We start from the raw sequence: 25,049 nt of genomic DNA, 5'->3' as shown, positions 1-25,049 counted from the left end.
TGTCTAACATGGAAGAACCAGACACAGGCAGAGTGTACTTTATTCCATGCTTTTACCAAGCTAAGCCACACATTGCTTTTATCCTTTTGTATTTTTTCTTCTGCCACAATCTACAATTAGTACTTCAGCAAGAGCAGGCAACCGTGAAAGCAATTTTGTCAAAACCCTTCTCCGGTTTGCAAACAGCACTAAGAAAACTGCTAAATGCTGATTTGGTTGATTCCACAGGACTCCTCAACTGAAAGACCCTCATTGAGATGGAACACAAGAATCTAAAATTTCCATCAACCTTCCATTTGAAAGAACAAACTCTTTACAGTTTGCATCTGTCATGTGTCAGACATTTACATTATTTGAGGATACTCATGAAGTTTATCTTGTTTTTGTTTTGCAGGTGAGAGTTTCCCAGTGGTGAAAGATGGTGTGATTTTTAATGAGAGTCGGAATTCAGAATCTGCAGTTGTTGTGAACCAAATGCCAGAGACAACCAGTAACCCAGGGAAATTTCACAAAAAGTCAAAAAGAAGGACGTCTGGTAGGTTTGGATTTGCTCCATGCAAGCAATCTTGATAATTGTTTTCAAATGTTCTGTACATGATACCAAATGACATGTCAGAATCTCCTGTACTAATGAATTGAAAAGAAATGGCATGACATTTGTGATAAGAATAGTGTTATTAGTGTGGCAACACATCTCAAGACAGCCACCCCCTATGAAAGACATAGGACAGTATTTTCTGCTTCCCTTACTACCCTTCGTACAAGTAGACATGTGTAAAGGCAGCATCACTACTTCATGTGAGGATGTCAGAGGTGTATGTGCCAGGACTTTTTTTGCATTTAAGCTTGATTTTCATGCTCTTTCAGGCTGATAAAATTTCACTTCATCCCTACTGTCGGACTTGCATCTATTTCTCAATATTAATGAATTGTGTAGGTGAAAACATATTTTGCATCATTGAAGTCTTGGAGATTTTTTGGAGGGTGTGTGGGGTGTATGGAGAGAATACCTGCTTAAACTACTTTGACAACAATAGCAGTAATCTGTGAAAACACATTTAAAGAATGTTGATAATTGTCATAGATCTTTCTGATCATCTGTAGTTTTCAGAAAGAAAACTGATGTTTTTACTGTTTGGTTGTTACATGGAGGCAAACATGGTATATGCTTTGTGTACCTACGCGTGTGGATGTGCCTGTGTGCATGCTTAAATGTGTGAGAATGCTTTGTAACTACTTTGATACTTCATAGTGTATTGTATTACATATACATGTTTGCAGCTTGTGATTAATGAGATGGAACAAAGAGAGTAAGATGACTTGATTGTACAGATTGCATTCATGTACATTTAAGTCATAAACTGAATTTTTAAAAACTGACTGAAACAGTTGGTGATAATGTGATTTATTTGTTGTTTATTTAACTGTTGATGGAACTTTTGAAGAGATTCATTGTACACTTTAACTGGGGAAACGAATTGTCTTTTGTATTTGCATCACCTTCCACTACTCTCACTTTTTCTAGTGTGAGCATCCCACTCTCACATTCTCAAGTGTATCTCACTATCACATTTTCTAGTGTATCTCACATTCTTTAATGTTAGTATCCCACTCTCCCAGATGGTGAGAAATCTTGGTGTGACCATTGTTACACCACTCTTATTAGAGAATCATATAAATGCAGTATGTTAGTTTTTGTAGAGCTTTGCAGAATTCGCTATATGAGACCTTTATTGATAGCTTCAATCAAAAAATTTTTCCAACTACTTGTTTGTTAAGCTTCCCAACAGCATGCTCAACCAGCTTCAAAGAGCACAAAAACCTACCCACATTGTCTTACAAACCAGTCTTGACCCCACTCTGATTGCCTAAGCGCCCATGCCTGCATTGACTACATTGGCTTCACTCTATCATTGTCTCCATGACTTTGCTCCAGGATATCTCAGATATTAAAACCTTATCAGAACGCTCAGTCTCTCCAACCTGCTTTTGCCAAATTTCTGCATGTGGCACACATCAGACAGGATAAGTTCGGCTGCCATGATTGGTTTTTTTTTATCCTAGCCCCATTGTCTGGAATGCTTCTTGTGCCATTGATACTTTCATGTCTGGCCTTAAGATTTATTTTTTCTGGGAATAGTTGGTGGCTTTCTCTTCTCCTTATTTATAACTTTATTTTTTGTGTAGGAACCTTTTCATGTGTGGGGTGTTGGTGTGTGTGTGAAAAAGATCTTGTTCAGCAAAAGTGCATTGAGCTTGTTGCAGAAAAATGCACTAGAGAAATGCTTTTTATAATTATTATTATTTATACTGGTTTATATATGTTCCCATCAGTCTATTAAGTTTATCAAGCATTTGTGGTAAACTGCTTCTTTGGATGCAAGGTAAAAAAATGCTTCAGAAAGCACCTATTGGCTGGAATTATGATCCAAAGCACTGCATCTCTAATGACCCGCAGTGATTTTTATGAGGTAAGCTTAAATAATATTTTGTAATCATAATCACAAAAACAGATTGATCTGCCCTGGCATACTTATTTTTTCCTGGGTACAAGGCACATCCAGAATATGACAACCCGTTAGATGTTAAGTGCTAAAAGTCAAGAACAGTATGTTAATGCTTACCTACATTTTTAAATGACACTGTGTCAACTTAAGCACAAAAATTTTGTTTCACCAAAGTAGCACTTTATATTCATATGAAATTCACACTTTAGAGATGGTTATCATTCTTGACAAGTCCTGCTTATGTAAATGAAAGTGTTGGTCTTAAGACTGGATTACCTTTTCTGTGCCTTTTTTTTTTTAAACCAATTGGTCCTGTGTGAATCTTTTCAAATTAATACAATAGTGGTCAAAGTTACACAGTACATCACCAGTGCCCAGTGAGTTAAAGGTTAATTAAGCCTTTCACAGTCATGCACACATTTTTTTCGCATTTTTTTTAGCTGCCGAAAAAAAAAAATTAACATGAAGAAAGAAAGGTTATTATATTACACAAGGTCAGGGCCAGTTGTACAACATGTTTCTAACTTTTAGGCCTATTTAGTTAAAACAGCTTTATAGAAAGCTTCTTCTAAACACTGTGCATAATACACTTAAAGAACTTTTCTTATTAAAATAATTTTAAATAAAATAAAACTGCTGAAGTAGGATATGTGCATCTTATCTGCATATGCTAATGTAAAAATGTTGGCTCCTATGGAAAAGCAGCAAAAGGAAAACTTTTCATACACAGTGGGAGCAGAACTATTGAATGGATATTTTTAGTTGTCAAATTCAAGACTAGCAGATAAAATTGCATGTGTAGCAAGCACAATGAGTGCAGTGGGATGTGAATGTATCAGAGTGTAAATAGATCACATGATTGGACAGGCCAGCTTTGTCATCCTCCACCACTTGCTTGGCAATAGAAATTCTTTTGTAAAATTACCGTGGTAATGTACATAGTACAAAATGTTAAAATATAGTTTGCAAAATTATATAAGATTGACGATTGAACAGGCACAGCATATCCAATTACAATTCCCTTTTATTTTTTTTTTCACAAGCCCTATGCTTTTGTCAGTAGTCGTTGCAATCTTTTCCTTTATTCTGGTGATATTGGTTTGTTGATATTCAAAGATTAAAACCTCTGATAAAAGGTGACCAAACATCCTGATTTAGATGGGACAATCCCGCCTGCTTATAAAATGTCTTGGTGGGATGTCGAATGTCCCACTTTCATCTAAAAAGTAATCAATGTCCGGCTTGTATTTAAAAATCTGATTACTGTACATTGATTTGCATCCGTGCCTTTGGTTTGGGCTTTTGCCTATTGCCGTTTGATTACTAATTTCACATTTGTCTCCCAGTTTACTGCCTTTTAGTGTTTCATCCCACATCCCCTGTCCCGCTCGCTGTTCACTTGTCGGTGATGACACCCTGATCGGCACGCATCCCTCTTTCCCTCCCGAAACGTCTGGTCACTTTATCTGAAGCAATTTCTTGTTCAATTTCTTCCTTGGGTCTCTTGTTTAAAAGTAAACAACTCAAGTTCTTTCCTGAAGCTAAACATGAAAACTCAAAGGTGTTTTAAATTTAGAAAAAAAAATGTTTAAATTTTTTCTAAAAACACTCATGCAATTCATTTAATTATGTAATAGCAATTTTGTAAAAATTATTTTAAAGTTAGAACAGTTTAAAATTTTTAGAAACATGCAACTGGCTCCAGGAGAGTAAGACTGAATAAAGGATAGTTAACAATTGTTGCTTGGTTGTTCATGACCACTATGCACACACTTCTCTTTGCATGGTTTTGTAAATGGGTTTTTTAATTATTAAAAGGCACAAAGTTTATAAGAAAACTGATTCTAGTGGTTATGCAAACATCATGCAGCAAGATGTCTGCATGCACAAGCTTTTTTGAATCTCTGTGAGATTGTTTTTAATGACTGGGTAAAGCTCAGTCCAAAGCCAGTGTGAGCTGGGACCATGGTTAATTAGTCATATCTGTGGACAGATATGACCTCATGCATTTGACCTCTTTCTATGTATAGTGATGCTTATTGGCCCATTCATTAGAGAAGCCAGTGCACTCTACCAGACTGTAGGAAACACATTGATACTTGCATAAAAATGTCTTCATTGTTCATTATATAAGAATGGTTTGGGGTGGAAAGAATGGGAACAACTTTGGTAAGCATGATGAGAAAGGAAGGGTACTTATGCTTTTTATTCCTATAACTGATTCAGTATTGTACACAATTTGCCATAGTCTCATATTTGAAAAGGCCTTTGTCAGGAATCTCCGTACCCTGAGGAAAGAGACGTGGCCACAACAAGCTGTACGGGCCGGTGGAGTCTCTGCAGAAGACCACCGATTTCATATCAAGAGCTGGTCTCCAAGTGTGAAAGAGGCGAACGACAAAAAAAAAAAAAAAAAAAAAGTCAGAGCCTTAACTCAGTTAAAGAGTATCATTTTAAAAGTTAAATTGATTTAATAGTAGAACATTGAAGAATCTAAACTTCACTACCTGAATTTTCTCTAATTTGTAATCTGATCTGAAGTGACATTGTTGTTTGTTGTCTAAACCCAGAATGATGTACAATGTTTGATACACTGTGTAAAATATTATCCAGAATTATCATTTACTTTAAGGTTCTGAATAGTCTACCATCCTGAATGAAATCGGACAGTCACAAAGTATACCCTGGGGAAAGTGGGAAAATTATAAAATGATTAATTAATGACTTCAACTGTAGTAGAAATCACTGACTGGAGAGGTTTGGCTAGACCTGTAGGTGCAACATTGATGATTAGATATTACTCGTGTGAATCAACTTGTGCTTCGATTGTTTTTTAAACTTTAAATTGTAGTTGTATTTTGCTGGTGTTGGCTGAAATAGGTACTAGAAAGCTCAGGGAAAACTCATAGAATGTGTTTTAAAACAAAAATTCCAATAAAAGATCATGTGACTCCAAAGTATTAGACATGAATGGGCATGTCATGTCTTAACACATTCTGCATTGCAATAAAAAGGGTAGGATGTTGAATTCCCTGCAGAAACTGTATAACCTAATAATAATGACAATAATGGAAGGTGCAAGCACAGCAGACCAGAAGAGGGACAAGCTTTTCATGCTTTTTCATGTGAGAATCATAAATTTACTGCATAACATGAACAATCTTTCATAGAAACAAAACCAGCAACATGACACTTAGCTGTTCAGTTGAAAACATAATACACTTCTTAAACAGCTGTACAATCAACAATGTAACAAGTAGAAAATCTGAACGAAAAAAGGAAATTGCAAAAGATCAAATTGCATCAAACCCATATCCAAACTTATCAGCATAACAAAAATCTGCATTAGCAACAGTACCAATTGCCAAGTTCAAAAAGATTTGGCACAGCAAAACCATTAGGGTTGCTACCAGATACTATAGAAGTCCATCATAGTTCACATCCTGCTCTACAAGATGGAAGATGTTTACTCTGCTTGCTGATAGCAGGAAAAAAAAAAATCCAGGCATCTGAAACTTGACATTGCTCTAAATTTCATACCAGATGTACAGACCACTTTCACCATCCTGGCAGGCGTTTCTAGCAACAATAAAAAGCAGCAAGCTAGTTTGGCCTTGTGAGCCAAGGAAGAGAAAGAACTGACTGTCAAACACAGAGTAGTGGCCTGATTATACTGTGCTTTCCAACACTCAGAAAAAGCCTCTGAAGATCCATCAGCTATTCATTATCCTCCCTTGTTGACTAGTAAGAGCTATCCAATACAAGTTGAGGCAGTAAATGAATGAAAGGATCTACCCTAAGTCTATCCAGCATTCATTTTGAGGAATGGAAACATCCTGTTCAAATTTAGCAAAATATCTACAGAATCTTTTTCAGTGCTAACAGAGAACAATAGATCATATAAATGTGTTTTAGCATGGCACAAAAGATACTCAGGATATCTATGATGAATGTTCTGTTCTGGGAATGTGATTTTTTTATGAGTGTAAGGGACAAATATAATTCATTACATGTGCACATAGAATTATGAAATTTTTAATAAGTAGTCTTTGCATTAGACTTGTAATGCCTATTTCATGTAATTCCTCTAAAGAAATTGTTGTCTCCAACATATACTACTAGGCTGAAATGCTACAGAATGATAACAGTCCGACTAAAATGCATATAAAACATTGGGCATTTCTTGTTATATTTTTGAAGATGTATTTGAAATAAACACATCCTTCTTTTTTTTGGTCAAGTACTTAGGAAACAATTTTTTTTTTACCAAAATATGTAAGAACAGTACTGCTGAACTGTAAACTGAACATAAATGGACAAAAATCTACAAAATCATCAAACTGGGCACAGTCTTTGTTACATAATGTGTGTGTAAGAGCAAGGGAGACTGCAAAGTGTGTGCATGTTGAGTGATTTTTTTCCCCCCTTCTTATACTGGGCAGAAGTACATGTCAAGACCAGACCTGTATATCACTTGTAATACAAATATTGCTTACAAAGAATTGTAAATAATTATGTTTATCATGTGAAACATAAAAAGGAATTTGTAGGTCACATTCAAAATAATAAAAGAATAATGACCCAAACATTATCACATTCTTGTCATCCTCTGCCAGATTCTAGTACAAAATTAAGGTTAAAAGTAAAAGTAGTTTCCTAACCTTTCATATTTAAGGAATGGTGTTACAGACCACATATCTATGGGTCAAGTGTTTGCGAGGGCGGTGCCTATCTTCTCTCCTTCCCAACCCTCTGTGGAGTCGGGTATCAATTTCCAACAGCATGGTTGGCTAGGAAAGGTTTGCTGCACCACACTGATATTTAGCCAGCAAGCCTACCAATAATCCAGGAACAGCATTGGTGTTGGTGTGAGGATATGACCTTATTTTGGACTTATTGATGCTGGATTTGAAAAACTTTGATAGTAGGATGTAGTCAATTTGGTTATAAATGACACCATCTAGAGAGTGCAAAGTTGCCATTCTCAATTCCTTGTGGGGAAGGAGGGTATTAGCTAAGGTGAGTTAGCGACTTTGTGAGCCCCTGTTGCTGGTTTTATCTTTGACAAATTTACCTACCATTTCTGCCCACTCACCAGGTATGACTTCAATATCCTTCCTCAGTTCTGCCTTCATGACTTTTTCCATCTGATAATAAAACTCTTCCGCTTTGCTGTTTTCGTAGACGTCTGTGGTGACAATATGACAGTGGTGACAATATGACAAGATTCAAGTGGAGATTAGCCTGAAAGAAATGCAGTTGATGGTGGTACCAACCACTTCCCTATGCTCAAGCAAGCATATGCCGTGCTGCTGTTTGGTTTCTTCCCCACTGTACCAGTTTGCTGCCTCCCCAAATCCTGGCCATCTGAATTCTGCCAGTCCCACATTGTCCCACCAGTATCTTTCTAGCTCGTGGATGAGTTCCTTCATCTTGTCACACTGGTATGAAGTGTGGATGTTCCACATGCTGGTTCACATTCCTTGTTAGCTTCACAAGTGGTTTGACATCAATAGCATAGATTGCATAAAGTTTCAAGGTTGCATCATTTGAATGACCATCTTCTCTTTGATATGATATTCTCTCTTATTGTCTTCCTCATTTTTTACCAAAATATGTAAGAACAGTACTGCTGAACTGTAAACTGAACATGAGTGGACAAAAATCTACAAAATCATCAAACTGGGCACAATCTTTGTTTCATAATGTTTGTGTAAGAGTAAGGGAGACTGCAAAAGTGTGTGCATGTTGAGAGATTTGTTTGTAAGGACAAATCATTTGGGGCACTCCATAATCTTTGTTGTCTGCCTATGTCAACTGTGGTTAGATCCTTTTGCTGCAAAATGCCATAAAGCTGTCAGTGTGACTGCAGTTTCAAGTCCCCCAAAGTTGAGTACAAAGGTCCACCCCTCTCAACCCCAGGTCTTGGCATTTTGCTCTAAAGACAGCAAAGATCCATAGTTGATAAATGTGGGGACCAGTAATCAGTTCTTTTTTCAGTGGTGCAAGTGGCAAGGTGGAGAAGAACAGGGGAAAATGAGATGAAAGGAAAGGGCTGGACATGGGGTCACTTGGAGCGGGTTTCAGCCGATCAACATCGATGGCAGATTCTGGTTAAGGCCTTATGTGCAACCTGATGCACGAAGAGGAATAGAAGTGGCAAGGGCTGGAAGTTGACACAGGAAACATGAAGACACTGGTCAAATTTCATTTTGCTCTTGTGCAGCTACTATGCATCATACTACTGCTTCATAACTATAGTCCAAGGTTCAGGGCCTGTAGCTCTGCTCTGTGAGTTAAAAAAAAATAAGCCAGTCTGTATGTAAGGATACCTTGAAGTATAAAAAGTATTTCGAATGGTAGTCTGGCTTCATCTTGCTTTACACTTAGAACTACTAGAATTGGGCACAGTATCCTGTAATTTTATCTTAACAGCATCAAACAGCTTTATTTCATAGTTAAGTAACAATAAATTACTTTGCTATATACAAACTTTATTAATGTCATTACAACAGACTGTATGATAGCAGCTGATTAACTAGTTTGTAAAAACAACTTCTGATTATTGTCAATGAACTATCTCCTACGGATGGATTAGTATAGAAACAGTAAAAATAAAAACACAAGGGTTCAGTCGCATGTATTGAAGAGACGCTGACAGATCTGGCTGCCTTTCTCCTTCTTCTGTTCCATCTTCGCAATGCGAGATCCAAATTGAATTGCTCTTTTCGGGAAGCTGGCAGTTAAAAAGAGCTCCAGCTGATAAGCTGCCAGGCGCAGCAGCAATTTTTCCCCAACACCTCTAGTCAGACGCAAGTCAACCTTTCAGACAGAAAAATGGATTATGTTGCAAACACCAGTCAAGTACAGTATAGAAACATTCACCCAAAACAAAAAGGGCATTACAAAGCGTTACCAGGTACAGAAGACAGTTTGTAAGGCTCTCCAGACAAAAGATCGTTTGTAAGGCTAACCAGAGAGAAGAAATCTTCAAAAATCTCAATCATGTATTTAAAACATCTGTATCCCTGTACTCCATGCATATATATATAGTTTTGGGGACCACGTCAACCCCCCAAAAACCCCCATAAACTTTAATAATCTACAGGCTATAGATTATATTGCATTTGTTTGTAGCTGTAAGCAGAAGAGGCAAAACAGCAGTATTTGTTGCAGACCTGTACTCTATATGGTAATAACAATAAAAGATACATCAAATCTTTATTTTATAGAGTTTTAAATGTGAATGTGGGTTTTTATTATCTGTAAATAGTTGAGAGACATAAAAATTTTCGTAGTCACAGTCTATAAAGATTGAATCAGTCATGCTGATAAGCTGACACAAAACTATCACAAGCAAATTACTAATGCAGTGTGCTTTGACACTGAAGAAAAAGAGCTAATGAAGAAGAACATAGAAGGCAAAAGAGCAGCAACAGCATTTTGATGAAAAGAACTATGATGGTCTGCATGGGTGCCAAGGCTATGATTACTCCTTTGTTTTCCTGCCTAATACAGTCAAATCTCGCTACTATGCCACCTTCCGGGACCGAGCAAAAGTGGCATAGTAGCGAGAGTGCCATAATAACGAGGGTTCATAATAACGGCTTTATTTTTCAAGCTACCTGTGAGTCCAAAGCTCTCAAGAATCGTCTGCTGGCACTAGCTGTCTCCACTCATTCTCCCCCTCACCTCTTCATCCTCCAACCACATCCGCGCACCTGGATCCTGTCTCTAGAGTCTAGACGACCCCCTCCCGCTCTCCCTCTGTCACCCGGCCAGCGACCACCCTCCCATCGCCAGCCTCCACCGTCCCTGTGTGTGTGCTATGTTCCATCCCACCTAACTGCGATGTCCCACACTACCATACAGTATAATAATCGAGCACTGCGCGGAATTTTACAACTTGTGCCTTTTAACAGTCACACAATAGTGACATAGTAGCGAGAGTAGGTGGTGGCATAGTAAATTTATTTTACATTGAATTTATAGTCGGGACCGAGCAAAAGTGGCATAATACCGAGAGTGGCATAGTAGCGGGGTGGCATAGTAGCGAGATTTGACTGTATTGCATAGTACTGATTAATACACCATTCATAATTCAATTCAATACTATCATGAACTTGTATTACTGGACTGCTGGCAGACGATTTTTTCCAGTTAACTACTAAAACGAGGCATGAGACTATAAACTTCTGGTTTATTCACATTTCAGATTAACTACTAAAACCAGGCAAGAGACTACAAAGCTTCCAGTTTAGTCACATTCTTTGTTACGGCTCGCCGAGACTAACAGCAGAGAACTTCCCAAGAGGCTAAGTGGTGGTCTTGGCAGACAGACAGCAATCCACCTATGCACATCCATGATACAATTTTGTTTTATTTCTGATTAATGCTGTTAACTGTATAACTGGTCAGCAGAACTACTAGTCTTTTACCTTGTGGTATATTGGCAATGCTGCCAAAAAAGCCACAACTTGTTCATCCAAGTATGGAAATCGAGATTCTTTTCCATGATCTGCAATGATTCTACAAACAAGTATTTTATAAGAAAAAGTAGCAAACCTTGTGTGCTATAATACAATAGTATTTTCAGATGTGAGTAATCAAAAGTTAGTTTTAATTATTAGAGAAGACTACACACTAAACAATTTAACAACACGAAAAAAAAAAACATCAAACAATACTCAACCAAACAACAATTTTAAAAAAATATAAAAGCAGTCAACAAATCTAGCCAGATGCTTAGTCATCATTCCTTTTAAAAATCTCATGCAGCCTTATTCTTATCTTATGAAGGCGCAGTATGGTCACCAATGTTCAAGGATTCCATTCTTCTTCAGAATGTGCAGTATGTAAAGTAACCAAGTTAATACCAGGTCTTATGTCTAGAGGCGTGCAGGCACGTCTTTGCTCTTTTGGGTCTCCAATCTCTGGAAAAGCCTACCTAAGTGGATAACCCAAGCCTCATCTTTGCATGTTTTCAAGAGCTGTTTATACAAGTAATTTGCAGACCAGTTTTCTGCTGTTTCTCATTTGTTTCAAAAACTAAAAAGAAATGTGCCCTCTTGAAGAGCTGGCACTGAAAAATGTGTAGTCTCTAACACCTCACTCCCCAACAACTTAAAGCTTGCACCAACAGGTACCATCATGTGTAGTACATTATTATTTTTGCTGTAACAGCTCTTAGACATAAGGTAAAATAGCTTTTTTATTAAATTTCTCAATAACTAGTCTTCTTTTATTGCAATTTTGAGTTTATAATCTTATTTATAAACTTAGTGACATAAAAGGATTTTACAATGTGGTGTGTTAGCTTTTGGAGAGAGATTTTAAAAAGTGAATATACCATATACACCAACAGCACACAAAAGAAATAAAGGTTATAAAACTACCTGTCATCTCTGCCAAGATTACGAGTTGATATTCTATTAATTTCCATTTCCAGTTCATTGTTAAGGCCTGCCCAAGAGCTACGACTGAAAGATACAAAAACAGCAATAATTAGTGCACCAAATATACATAGCTTGTGGTATGGCCTGCATGCTCGATAAATGAAGGACTTCAGCTTAATCTTGAAGACGGCCACTAGGAGTTTGTGGTCTGAAGCAACATCTGCATTTCTTCTCACTCGGACATTTTAAAGACTCCTCCACTTTCAAGCAACTGTTATATGGCCAATCTGGTTTTCTGTCTGGCCATTAGGGGAAGTCCAAGTTGTCTTGTGTATATTCTTGTGTGGGAACACAGTGAGAGGTCATTGAAAGTGCTGAAGTCTGTGAAGAGCTCCCCATTTTTACTGCAGGTGTTGACACCGTGTCTTCCCATGATGAGTTCCCTGATGGTGTTATCATCTCCCAATTTGGCATTTATAGGTCTCCCATAATAATCTTTAGATCTCTTCTTGGTGTGTGGTCAAGCAGAGACTGCAGGGAACTGTAGAAGTCTTCTTTTTCCTCTTCCTCTGCTGCATTTGTTGGTGCATAGAATTGGAAGATGGTGATCTTCCTTCCTTTAATGTTGAATCTTGCTGACTTGAGCCGTGGCAAGACAGGTTTCCAGGCCGTGAGTGCCTTTGTTGACATCAGCAGTGCTACTCCCTAGGTATGATCTTAGTCCAGGTCTTTGTGGCCAGAGTAAATAATAGTTTTTCCTGAAGTTAGTCTGGTCTGGCCACTTCCATTCCATTTGGTTTCGCATAACCCAAGAACCCTGATGTATTTTCTCATTTCACTTGAGCTGACTTGCCACTTTCATAGAGGGTTCTGATGTTCCAGGTCCCTATCCTGATTCTTGCCTTGGTCGTCAAAAGATAAGTCGGCTAAGGCTTTCACCAGCATGTGTCATAAGCTCTTCTAGAGAGAAATCTTCCTGACCAGGCCCTTGTGGTACTGTTGCAGTTTCTATAAAGGCTTTTTTTTTAAACATGAGTGGGTTGTTAGCCCAAAGCAAAATCCCCAACCTGGAGGTTCAGGGTTTAACATTTTAGTCTGGCCTCTCCTCTGACAGACCGGTTTGGCTAGGTTTTTACCTGCCAGGAGCACTAGGCTCCTGCCAACATAGCTCTTTGGTTTAACAAGGCACGCAAGCTACCACACCACTACAAAGTAAGTTTCACCAACTGGTGGTGGGCTTTGTTTTGGAGTAACCTTTAATTAGGCTTCAAAAGAATTTGTATTTCACATGGTGGCTTTTACAAGCAATAATCTTTGGGCTGATTTTGCTCTGGTACATAGATGTTAATGACAGTACAATCACTTTGCTTTTTGGACAGTTATAACACAAATTTCCTGATATTCTCAGTAACCTTTAGATTACTGGTGCTAAAAAATACAAATACACTTACTTGAAGCAAACTCGATGACGTGAATAACCAGCAAGCTGTTCATCTGCTCCCATTCCACAAAGAATGACCTAGCCAACAAAACATTCACAAATCATTAATGTTTACATGAAACTAAGGCACAATATTTCAAGAAACTTAAATAATAAAAGGGAAATTTATATAAGTCTGATCATCAGATTAAGTTCACATTAACTCTCTCAGTTCTGACAGCCTCGTGCTGATATTTCTATGCACACCTTTGCTTTGCTAGTATATGACTGGCCCTTGCTAGGTCCTGTGCCTAGTATCCCAGTGCCTCGAGCAGCAAACCACAATGCACAGCCAATGCTGTCATCCAAAACAGTGTTGTGAGGATGCAAAAGATGCCTGATTCGATCACTCCTAAAATAGATCAAACAGTTATGACAACCTATCATACAGATATATTTTAGTACAAAAATGCTGGTATCTTCCTGCTTCATGGTATGCTGAGATCTCTGCTTATCTAAACATTTTTTAATAAATCTACTAAAGGTGGCACTAGCTTTCGCATGGTTACTCAACGAAGTGAGTGACTTAAAAGTGCAGCTATGGCATGTACAGCAAAAGATATTAGATATTTTCATTCTCCCTTTCCTAAAAACATTTAGCATATTCTTGGTACTCATTAACATGCAAGGTCTGAAACAGGACAGTCTTGTCTTCTAGCATATCTAACCTGCACTTTTGGAGATCCTCCTGTGTGACATTTACCTGAAAAAAAAACCACCAACAAGAAAAATGAATTTTTTTAATGTAAATTATCTTGAGGAACTTATAATGTGCAGCATCACGGCCAAGATAGATCGCATTGTCTGTGCAGACTAATAATGATAAATGAAAGATAACAACCAGTGGACAATGAGGTACATATAGGCACACTGAACAACATAAAGATGAGGTACAAGAACAGAATGTAAAGCAATGGATGAAGTTTGTTTATTTGTGTTTAATGCCGTGCCAGCAACTAGGGCTTTATCATGGCGACAAAAGGTAATCTTAGCATAACAAGTTTATGGCAAAAACCTCCTGAGTGATATATTCATTACATTCTTTAAAAAATCCATGCAAGAAATAAACAAAATGTTAAAGAGTAGGTCAGGTGTAAAAAGGAGTGGTAAAGCCCAAAAAGGACACCAACAAACCAAAAATATAGAGAAAATCACCAGGACATCACCTGAGCGCACAACTGATTTCAAATATGTTTAGTCCATTAAAAGGCACTAATTCCTAAGATGTGAGAAAAAAATGTTACATTTGATATTCAAACCTCTAAATATTGTAGGTTTCTCCTGGGTTTCCAAAAAAAAAAAAGGGGTCAATAGATCATTTCCTACAATGACATGTCAGCTCACTAATTAGGTAACGCCTCAGTAGCATATGCTTCAGGCTCTTGCATGGCTGTGTCCTTTAGTGAAAACCCTAATCATAAATTTAGGCCAATCCACATGTGCTTATCCTATGCATTTTTGTAACAAAAAGTAGCTACGTTTCGCTAACTTGCTGGGAACTTTAAGCTTGTTTTTCTCTTTCAAACAAGAAAGCCAACATAAACTGCCATTTGACAACCATACGTTCAGCTGCAAACACCATCAGCAGTTTCAGCTGTGGACTGAACACTACTGTTTTCACACATGTACTACCTGGGGCTGTCACAGACTGTAATTACCCTGTGAGATAGACCTGCAGACCCCCAAGCATATCCTTTAGTTATGACTGCTACACAAACAGGCACAAACACAACTGTGTACTCAGAGCCACACTGGCAAGGGGCACCAAAGTAAAACTAGAAATGACAGCCAGTATAAACTAATAACAAATGTAAAAGTCTGACAGGCACATTCCTTGCAACACAAAGGAAAGAAAAATTCAGGCTCGCCTGACATTTAAACAATTGCATAACAAACATAACAGGCAAATTTAATAATAAAAGCACTTAAAATATACTAACTTCTACAAAGTTCCATTGACGACATGAGTTCAATTCTGAAAGTGCAAGATAACCTGTGTGTCGATCTGGAACACTGAAAAATCTGCAACAGTATATTACTATCATGACAACACAAAAAAATACCAATTATCTCCAAAAACCTTAGAGAACACCTTAGGCTTTAAAAAATGTAGGCTGTCTACACAGGGTCATCAGTCATTAGGCATGAGAGCTTGGCCATAAAACAGGAAAGCAAGAAAGCTAGTGAGAAATTAGAGTATTACATAAAGCAGACAACAACGATCCTTTCACAATGAGTACATGATAAAAAATATTGTTCCATGCCATCAAAATAAGTGAAGAAAAATAGTGGACATCATGAAAAGAGGGAAAAAAACCCCAACAGTACATGCTCCACTACACTGAAGATCTACCATTACTTTATTTACTGCATTCAAAAATTAAGCTTTCAAAAAGGATTGAGAAATAGGAAAGCTCCCAAACTGATAAATATGGAACAAAATCATTTAAATATTTTTTTCTAAAATAAAAGAAGTGGAAAAAGAGCAACTTAAAGTGTTCCATGCATTTTAACTACAGTAGGGCACCAAGCATTGCTGGAGAGATTTTGGATCACAAAAAGCCAAAATGGCTCCTTTTTTGCACAAATGAATCCTTATAAATCACTATTTAATGTAATATATTGTAAATGTTGTAAACAACTGTTATGTAATCACTCTATTAATTGGTGCCATCCAGATTTCTTTCATTGGGATGAAATTTCTTGTCTCAGGACCCAAACAAAATTAATGTCTATTTCATCACAACTTGGTTTCTATTGCAAGCGATAATGACTAAGAGTCATAGAGAATTAATTTTGAAACTGTGTCCAAGATTTCATTTTATTTCTCATGGATTTAAAGAACTTTAATAACTTTTAAAAAGGGTTATAAAATAGATGTTGGCATAGAACTTCTGAGTGTTACTTAATCCAATATTTGGCAAATGGCAGCATGCATTCAAAGGCCAAAAGGAAAGTAAATTTTATGACGGACAATAAATATATACTATATAAAGTATATGAATATATATAAATATAAGACTAAATAATTTCATAAAGTACACAAGTTAAAATTTTCAAACACACCCTTGTCCATCATTTTTTTGTGAATTTGCCACCTTGTTAGATGGAAGCACTGGATTCTGTTCAAAGGCTACATTGATAAGATCAATAGATTCATTGGCAGGAACACACCTGTAAGCAGATGAAGCATCATCAAATACATTTTTTATTGCACCTTATCTGTGGAAAAACTGAATATAGCAAGTAGTTTTATTTTACCAATGAATGGAGTCATTTAAAAAAAAAAAAAAGGATTTCCATCCCCAGATTGAAGATTTAAGTCCACGAAATGGTTAAGAAGAACAAAATGTTCCTCACCTGTCAGCTAATGCTGCTAAGACAGCTGAGTCAACTCCTCCAGAAAACAGAACTGCAACATAGGCTGGTAAAGGTTCCTTAAGCTGCAACTCACTCTTGGAGATATTAGACACTTCCCCATGAATCAGACTGCTGATCGAAGTCAGCAATGGATCAACTGATAATGACTGGCCATCACTGAGATATAAAATGTCAGTATTATCACACTGTGCTGATGAAGCGTCTACAACAGGCTGTGGAACTGTCATTTTTTCTGATTCTGACAACTCACGTGAACAAGAGCTAAAATGTATGCAACCTGATGCCTTGTCTTTTTGTTCCTTTATTGCCGTATTTTCTGAATCAAAAGTAATGGGATAAACATCACTGATATTTATTTTACACTGAGCTGACATTTCTCCATTTGGCCTAGGCAAATTGAAAACTCTCTTTTTCACAGCTTTTTCAAGGATATCTAGCAGCTTATTAGCCAAGATCACCATGTCCTTATTAACAGATCTTATTTCCTTTAATATCTCAAGACCTGCTGTGTTAGTCGCAGTGGTTAGATAATCAAAATCTCTTCCTTCATCAGGGTACAGCTTATTTAAAACAGGCATCCAAGAAGGAACTGCTTCTTCACTATGGATTTTAACAGTCAAGTGAGAACTGATATTTAGTGGAGAGGAGGAATCTGCTACTGATGAAGCAGTACCAGGCCAAAGTGCTCTCTGCCATGGGAAGATGTTTAGTTCAATGGGGAGAATTTCATGGCAGGCTGCAACATTTGGGTCCACACTCAAGCAGAACAGGCCAACAGCAGGTACTTCCTCAAATTCCTAAGAGGTAAAGAAAATTATTGATTAAAAAATGTTGTGTGATGCAGATTAAAAAAAAATTACAAATAATTTTTTTTTTTCATTTTAAATGCAAATATTTTACAATGTATATAAGATTGTTTTCTATTTGAAAATGATGTTGATTCTAATCTGCTGAGCACACATGAAGGGCAACAGGTAGCGGCAACTAAGATATTTGGTGCTTTTTCCCAAAATGTCAAAATGTTATATCTGCTGGTCCCCATCCAACTATTGCTCTTGAGCAACTGAACTGTAATCTGCTGCTTCAAGCCGAGTGGCCAGATGGTACAAGAAGGAATCTACATCAATAAGCACCTGGATGCAAGGTGGTCTGCTGGTAAAAACCAAGGAAAGGATGTCCTAGATCAGTTATTCCCAACCTTTTTTGGCCTGGGGGCCATATACATTTATGACATGCGTGTCACGGGCCGCTTCACCGCGAAAATACAAAAAAGAATTAAAAAATGGAGTAGATACCATTTTTATTAGAAACAAGTTGTACTTACCATTAATTATGTAATAATTAGTTGGATATTTGAAGTTTTTTTCCCAAAACCAACTTCTGAATGTCTGGCTGCATCGTAGAGACACCAAGTCGGAGCACTGAATCGAAATGTCCGTCCATCGAAAAAAAAGACTGAGAGACGCCCCTACTTCTTCTTCCCTTTTTTTCGGGGTTTTTTTTTTTATTAATAACATGCTGATTTTCTGCACTGTGGGCAGAAGTTTCATATCTGGCCCGCAGGCCGTAGGTTGGGCATCCCTGTCCTAGACCATGCAGAAGACCCAAGTCAATCAAAGCATGAAACTGCCAACCTAAAACATGGGTTCAAAGACAAGCACCAAAATGAGACAGGAGTCCCATGGTCAGCCCAGTGAGTCTTACAACAAAGGTTACCCCATTGCTGTAACAGAGAATCAAACTGGGCAGATCATGAGCCTCACTAAGCTCCCAACTGGTGCCTGGGTGGGAAAGTCAAAACTGACAGTTTGTGAAGATTCCCAGGAAGATCTGCCAAAGCCATCCTTTTCGCCCATCTTCCAACACCCCCTACCCTTCCCCACAAGCATGATAAAGCAGCATATCAGGAGTAAGGAGATAGGACATCCTTGGTCATTGAACCAGAACAAGGATTCACCTTATAGCAAGACACAGTTGCCCTGGCTTTGGAAATCTGTTGTCTAGTATAGATGAAAAGTGGTTGCTCTCTGCAAAGGACTGGGGCCTGACATGTCCCACTGCCCCTGCGTTTCTCTATTCTAATAAAAGTGAAGACACCTGGACCAGAGGTAATGTTCATAACAGTCCCAGAAAGGAGACCTCACAACAGCAGCAGCCAGTTATGTCAAGGGTGCCTGAGTAGTACAAACTAGGTTGGACAAGTGTGGCACAGTAACAGCCATGTTTATTCACCAGGCAGGTAAAGACAGGGCCACAGAAGTCCCCAGATCTTTAAGAACTGTGCCCCAAATGCTCAGACATCAAGAACCAGGAAAAAACAGAAAAATCCTCCTTCTCTTCTTATATTGTTGTTAGACATTTTCTTTCCTCTTATCCAAATGAATGGCCCAAGTGAACAGTTGACAAGCGCAAGAAATCAAGTAGGCAGGCAGGCTAAAGACTGTGACAACACTAAACTGTGCAGCGTAACCAGTGAATCAAATGAAAAGATTGCTGAACTGTTTCGCTGGTTGGGTTAACTGGTTGCTTTGACAGGAAAATGCTTCCACCTTGAGATGATTTCACACTGAGGGGAGAGGGAGGGGGAAGAAAACTGGAATGCATGGGAAAACCCCCAATGGTAAAGCCTGTGAGCGAGTGTCACATATAGTGCCATGAAATTAAATATGAACCAGGACTTTTACACTGCAGTGGTGACAAGTGAATGTCTTAAACACTACACTACTGAGCACCCCACTGCTAAACTCTCTTTCAGATCCCAGCACTCTAACCACATGGCTATTCACTTCCCCATAGCACTGGTTAAAATCATGTTTGATTTCAGCAGTTTGACAGCTTGTGAAAAAAGACAATAAAAATGTGTGTATCTTTACCTGTATTGTTTTTCACTCAAAAAAAAACACTTTTTAAAAACTGTTATGAGTGGATCTGGATCATATTTAACATCTCTTCATCATTTTTATTAACACAGCATGGATATTTTGTTTGTGAACAGGCTAAAATGTTTTGAAAGAAATTTAATTTTGTGTCATGCTCTTGAGTTTTGTTTTTTGCAAACTGTGCAATTTGTACTGTGCCAAAAAATCCCAAATAATTATTTTCTCAATTCACACTTTCATTTGCTGGTGAGCCAGCAAATATGACTGAAGCAAACATTTGTCAAACAATAGGGATAACTGTGACTCAATCTGTAAAAATGACAGGGGAAAAACTTTAAAAACATATTGGCTTCACTGACAGCAAAACTTACTTGAAATGCTTAGCAAACCATCTTCCTATAAAACAGTACTTCACAGTAATTCAAAGTCACACACTATCCATTGTCATGAAGATTTCACATACAGTGAATTTTCTAAGAATTCTTTTTAAAAAAAACTTTTAGTCTTCTGATTATTCAATAATAAAAATGATAAAGTATATGCACAATGAAACTTTGCAAATTAAAGATATCTGAAAGTGAAAGGCAATGCTTCACTCTTCGCTGTAACTAGAAGTGCCAATTGTCTTATATGAATTTTCACATGCAAATTCGTCACAAAAGTTTTGTTTGCTGTATTTAGAAAATTCATGACAATGACAATTTTCTTTATTCGGTAGGATCATGCCCATAACCGATGTTGAGGGAGTGGGGGATGGGATCAAGTACAAAATACATAAATACAGTGCTCTTATATTAATACATAAATATAGTTACAACATACATTAATTTGTGATTAATAACACTAGTAATTTGCAAATTATTTGTTCACTCTGATCTGAAGTGCTTCATAAAGAAAGTATGCAACATTCTGAATTAATTTTAGACAATTACTTGCAAATAAAATGGATAAACGAAACAGAGAAGGATACTTAGAAAATTTTTCAGGACTGTACAGCTGTCAAAGATCTTTGTATTTTGGACATATAAACACAAAATGTAACTCAGAAACTGCAATGAGGGCACTTGAATGAAGAAGGACAAAGTGCTGTAACACTTCTTATGGCAGTTTATATTCGTAACTCAATCCTAGCCTAAAGCTTATTAGTGAATTTCTACTAATAGCAAATCAAGTGGCCTTGTTATTACTGTGCATGTTTAACAACATATTTAACACTATTTTTGGAAGCCCATTGGGGGGGAGGGGGGCAAATTTACAACTTTCAGACAGTATGCAATGCATCTGACATAAGCATTTACAAACAATGGGTATCTATCACATTCACCATAAATCATTCCATTTGGAGTTCTTGCTGTCCCGTTCAAGAAATGTTTCATTTCAAATAAATGGACTCTCTAAAAAATATTGTCAGCACTCAGAACCATACAGAGGAATTGGCTGAATTTGTGTATCAAATAGCTTGAAAAAGGGATTACAATCTCCTAGATGCCAAAGACTTTTAGAATTCCAATTACCTCTCTGTGTGCCTTTGCTGCTAAGTCATTTAAGGCATGAGAAAACATACAGCATGTTGACAGAATTATTCCTATATATTTATAACGATTAACTATTCCTAGTTTGGCACCATGGTAATACCATTCTTCTTTTCTGGCAACGTGACCCCTGTTCCTGAATATAACCACATTAAATTTCTTCATATTTCCTCATAAATTCATGAGAAAAAAGGATAGGCATCTAAAACTGAACTTAAATGTAGTTTACCAATAACATTTTGTAGTAAGCAATGATGTTCAGATACTGCAATGAGCTGACATCAGTTTGAAGAGGTCAAACTCATAGTTGAGGATAGAGTCATAATACTGGTAGTCACTTTTTTGGAGGAAAATAAAAGTGACTATCAATATTACTTTTTAAGTAAATGCAGATTTATAAAATGTTATTCTTGCAGAAAATTTTACCATAGTGACAAAGCTATTAACTTACAAAATCTGAGACAGTCACAGAGCTCAGTGAAAAGCAAATATCTTCTCCCTTCGGAAGATGCCACAGCAGACTGCGTCTTCCAAAGACATCTCTTCCAAACCATAGTTTTTCCTGTTTTTTCTATTTACAAAACATCACGCAGATATAATTAAGAGCCTCAAAAATTATCATTTTGAAGTTGATAGCTATAAACAAACATGCATCTGGCAAAACAGTAAAAAACCCAGTATTCGTGCTGTCACTACTCATCACTCTCCACTTGGAAATAAAGTGGAAAAATTGTGCTGCATTTGCATCTGTGTTTAAGATTAATGGATTTTTATTTTGAGATTTGTCTGTGCTTTACATCATCTTCATCATCATTGTTGTCATCCTAAAATTATCACCCACAAAGAAATACTTGTACATGTCTTAGACAGCCAAAGGATGATTTGATCCTAGATGTATAAATAGTAAATTTCCTACTACAAAAAGCAACACTGATACAAACCTGCCAAAAAATAAGAGACCAAGGTCCTTGAATAGCCTGGATGACTGCACACATTTCAGCATCTGTGTTGCACCTTGTCAACTGATCCAATAAAACTTGGGTGTCATTCTGATTATCATCCACCTGCCATCAGTTATACAAACATGTCAGAAGCTCCCTCCTCCACTTAAAATTATTCAGTAACCTAGTTTAAGGAGACATTAAAGGATGCTGTTGTCAAAGAGCTGAATAACATCTAAATCTGAATGTCATTCAGAGCCAAAATTATCTGGTCCATTGTGTGTATGCCTCTTGATACACATTGGAGATGAAATGCCAGGATGCTGGTTTTTATAAACTACATACTGCAGTTTTTTTGTTTTTTTATAAAAATAAAAAATGCTTCAGAAAGGCTTAACTTGGGAATGAATTATATCCTCTGACCTACTTTTATATTTATCATGATAACGTTCCATTATACACTTAAAAAAAATATCGTAGTGGGTAAAACTATTAGCTGCGAATAGAAATTTTACAATCTTTAGTGCACTGTATCAAACAGTGATAATATACCAAATCTACCAGTAGATAATTAAACAGAATTATAAAATTTTCAGATGACAAAACTGCTAGAAAGTTGCAATCACTGTTAACATGGAGGATGGATTACTGGAGCATAATTACACACCATCAGTGTCACAGACTGATCTTGAGACAATTCAACAGAAATAAAAACATATTATTATTATTATTTAAATGGCTTAAACAAAATGATAAATTACTTTCAATCCATCAAATATTTCTCCATTCCAGAGCATAATATCTCCTTGCATATTCACTACAGGCTGCTGGGTTAGGCAGCCTCGCAGGTGAAGAACATAGCCAGAAAAGAATCCCTTCACATTCTTCCACAGCTGTTCTGACACATGACCATCGACATCAGGCCCTCGATTTTTCAGAAATGAGTTATTTGTAATTTGCCTCTGAAAGAACCCAAACAGTAAATATTTTGAAACATTAATATGTTTAAACTAATGAATGGAAAAGAATACCACACTTAATATTCTTCTATTTTTGTTGTTCACAATATACATTTTTGGGGTCGTCTACCTTTCAGTTAAATTAATCAGATTATGACACTGAAGTTCAAAACTACTTTGGAACACCCGAAAGTCTCATTTATGTGCTAAATATCTTTATGGTTGATTCAATGTTGATCACTGTAAAGCATCCATAGCAATGGTGCTACTCACATTTTCCAAAGGACATCCATGCCTTATAGCACACTCATGTGCAAGGCAGCAGAAAAAACTAATCCCACACATGTCTGCTGGCTAGTTTTCTGCAGCAGAGAGAAATATGGACATCTTATAAACTGGTAACTTAAGATAATGTTTGTTCTGATGGCATAGCGAAACAATTAAATGGCTGTAGCAGAAATTTATATCATGTCTTTTGCAAAGAATGACATCTAAATAAGCATATTCTGAAACTCAGCTTGAATGTAACTGCTCAATGTCACTAAACTACACTAGACACTTTAAGGAATGTTGGCTTGTCATATTCAGAGCAGGCATGAGAAATGAACACATTATTTTTTTCTTGATGATATTGATTTTGACAACAGACAAGTGATTTTTAAGTTAAATATACATTTCATTGTCTGCTACTTCACAACCTTAAATGTTTCAAAAAAAGTATTGACAATTCGAGATGCATATAAAATGTAGCTGCCTCCAAACTGTAATATGCTCATAATAATTACGCATTTTTAATAGTGTGAATGGAAAAAACAATAGATTATTAGATATGATTTTCTCAATGCACTTATGAATTTCATCATTGACTTGAATATACTTTGCCCCATATATACTTGTGTTTATTCATATTTCTTGCTTTCATGTGACACCAACTTGTACTTTTTTTTTTACCTTCTGCATGTTGTGTACATACCTCTTGCATTTGTGTCCCCTTCCTGCATAATTTGCTTTGCCCTAGGTGCATATATTGCAGCATGCAATTATCTCTTGCATGTGTCACAACCTATATAAAAATTACTTTACCTCATGTGTATACACTGCAGTGTTCGTATCTCTCGTATTTGTTTCACCAACTTGTATAATTTGCTTTGTCTCATGAGAACAATTAGCTTTGTGGCATGTACAACATCTATATTGAAAGCTTGTATCTTCGTTTCCCCATATTTTTCATGTTCTTTTTATCACTTGCAAACAAATGAAACAACTGTTAGCCTTCTATCGTCATTTGTACAGAACAACGTACAGCAGTCTCTCTCGATTTGACTTTCTTTGCAGAGGTTTCTGCCAACCTTTTTCGCAACTCTGAGGCCCATGATGCTGCGTTTCGGAAAGCCGGAAGAGTCGCGCGTAAAAATCGTACTTTCAAGATCTCACAAATCGTTAAATAATGTAGGGGATGGTTTACCACCCTTCTCTAGTACTTGCACAGAAATTTGTTTATTCATTGATCTATCAGTGTTCTTGACGGTTCCAGAAAAAAAAATGACAAAGAAGGTCGTTGGAAAGTCCTATATAATATGGCAAGTTTAAATGTCTGCGCATGGACGACCGTCGGGTTTTTCTCCGGGTACACCGCTCTACTCCCCCGTCCCACTCTCCTCATAATGCAAAATCACCCCTAAGTGAAAGTACTTTCTAACAAAGCAATCAAGCACATAACCAACCGTCTAAGCTCAGCAGAGGGCGGTCGAGTGTAAGAATCGTCGTTGATGTGGTTCTCGATCGAGTTGCCCTACCCCCCTAAGGAGTTTCGTTCTGTATTTAGACAGGTTTCTTTGGGAGATAAGCTTTATTCACCACATCGAAGAGTAACGTGCGTAGCACTCGTCGACCTGTTGCGACCCTATGCTCCTCAAAGGAGCAACAAGGAATAAACTAAACTAGTCGATCTCCAAAGGAACCATGCCTCCGGTTT

The 25,049-nt window shown here is 37.2% G+C and overlaps 2 protein-coding genes across 3 annotated transcripts in view; one reads left to right on the top strand and one right to left on the bottom strand.

Moving 5' to 3' along the window:
* Window positions 1-6,723, top strand: part of LOC112574575 (serine/threonine-protein kinase stk11-like) — a 24,486-nt gene extending 17,763 nt beyond the window's left edge. The window contains exon 9 of the mRNA XM_025255747.1: window positions 395-6,723. Coding sequence (XP_025111532.1) covers window positions 395-570 — 176 coding nt within the window. The 3' untranslated portion in view covers window positions 571-6,723. The remainder of the gene's footprint in view (window positions 1-394) is intronic.
* Window positions 5,625-25,049, bottom strand: LOC112574572 (asparagine synthetase domain-containing protein 1-like). Of its 2 annotated transcripts, none has more exons than XM_025255742.1 (14): window positions 24,799-25,049; window positions 23,348-23,436; window positions 22,877-23,077; window positions 22,116-22,238; window positions 21,626-21,745; window positions 16,743-17,560; window positions 16,449-16,556; window positions 15,323-15,404; window positions 14,051-14,085; window positions 13,590-13,734; window positions 13,354-13,421; window positions 11,903-11,986; window positions 10,946-11,036; window positions 5,625-9,329 (listed from the first exon to the last, which is right to left on the bottom strand). In XM_025255742.1, exons 2-14 carry the CDS (start codon window positions 23,417-23,419, stop codon window positions 9,138-9,140), a joined length of 2,139 nt encoding a protein of 712 aa, XP_025111527.1. In that variant the 5' UTR covers window positions 23,420-23,436; window positions 24,799-25,049; the 3' UTR covers window positions 5,625-9,137. The 2 variants fall into 2 exon arrangements, with proteins under 2 accessions (XP_025111527.1, XP_025111528.1); XM_025255743.1 differs by lacking the exon at window positions 24,799-25,049 and adding an exon at window positions 24,424-24,549.

Source organism: Pomacea canaliculata, linkage group LG10 (genome assembly GCF_003073045.1).
Source record: "Pomacea canaliculata isolate SZHN2017 linkage group LG10, ASM307304v1, whole genome shotgun sequence".
Lineage (NCBI taxonomy): Eukaryota > Metazoa > Mollusca > Gastropoda > Architaenioglossa > Ampullariidae > Pomacea > Pomacea canaliculata.
The sequence above is the reverse complement of the archived record's forward strand: the minus strand, read 5'-3'. Positions and strand labels throughout refer to the sequence as shown.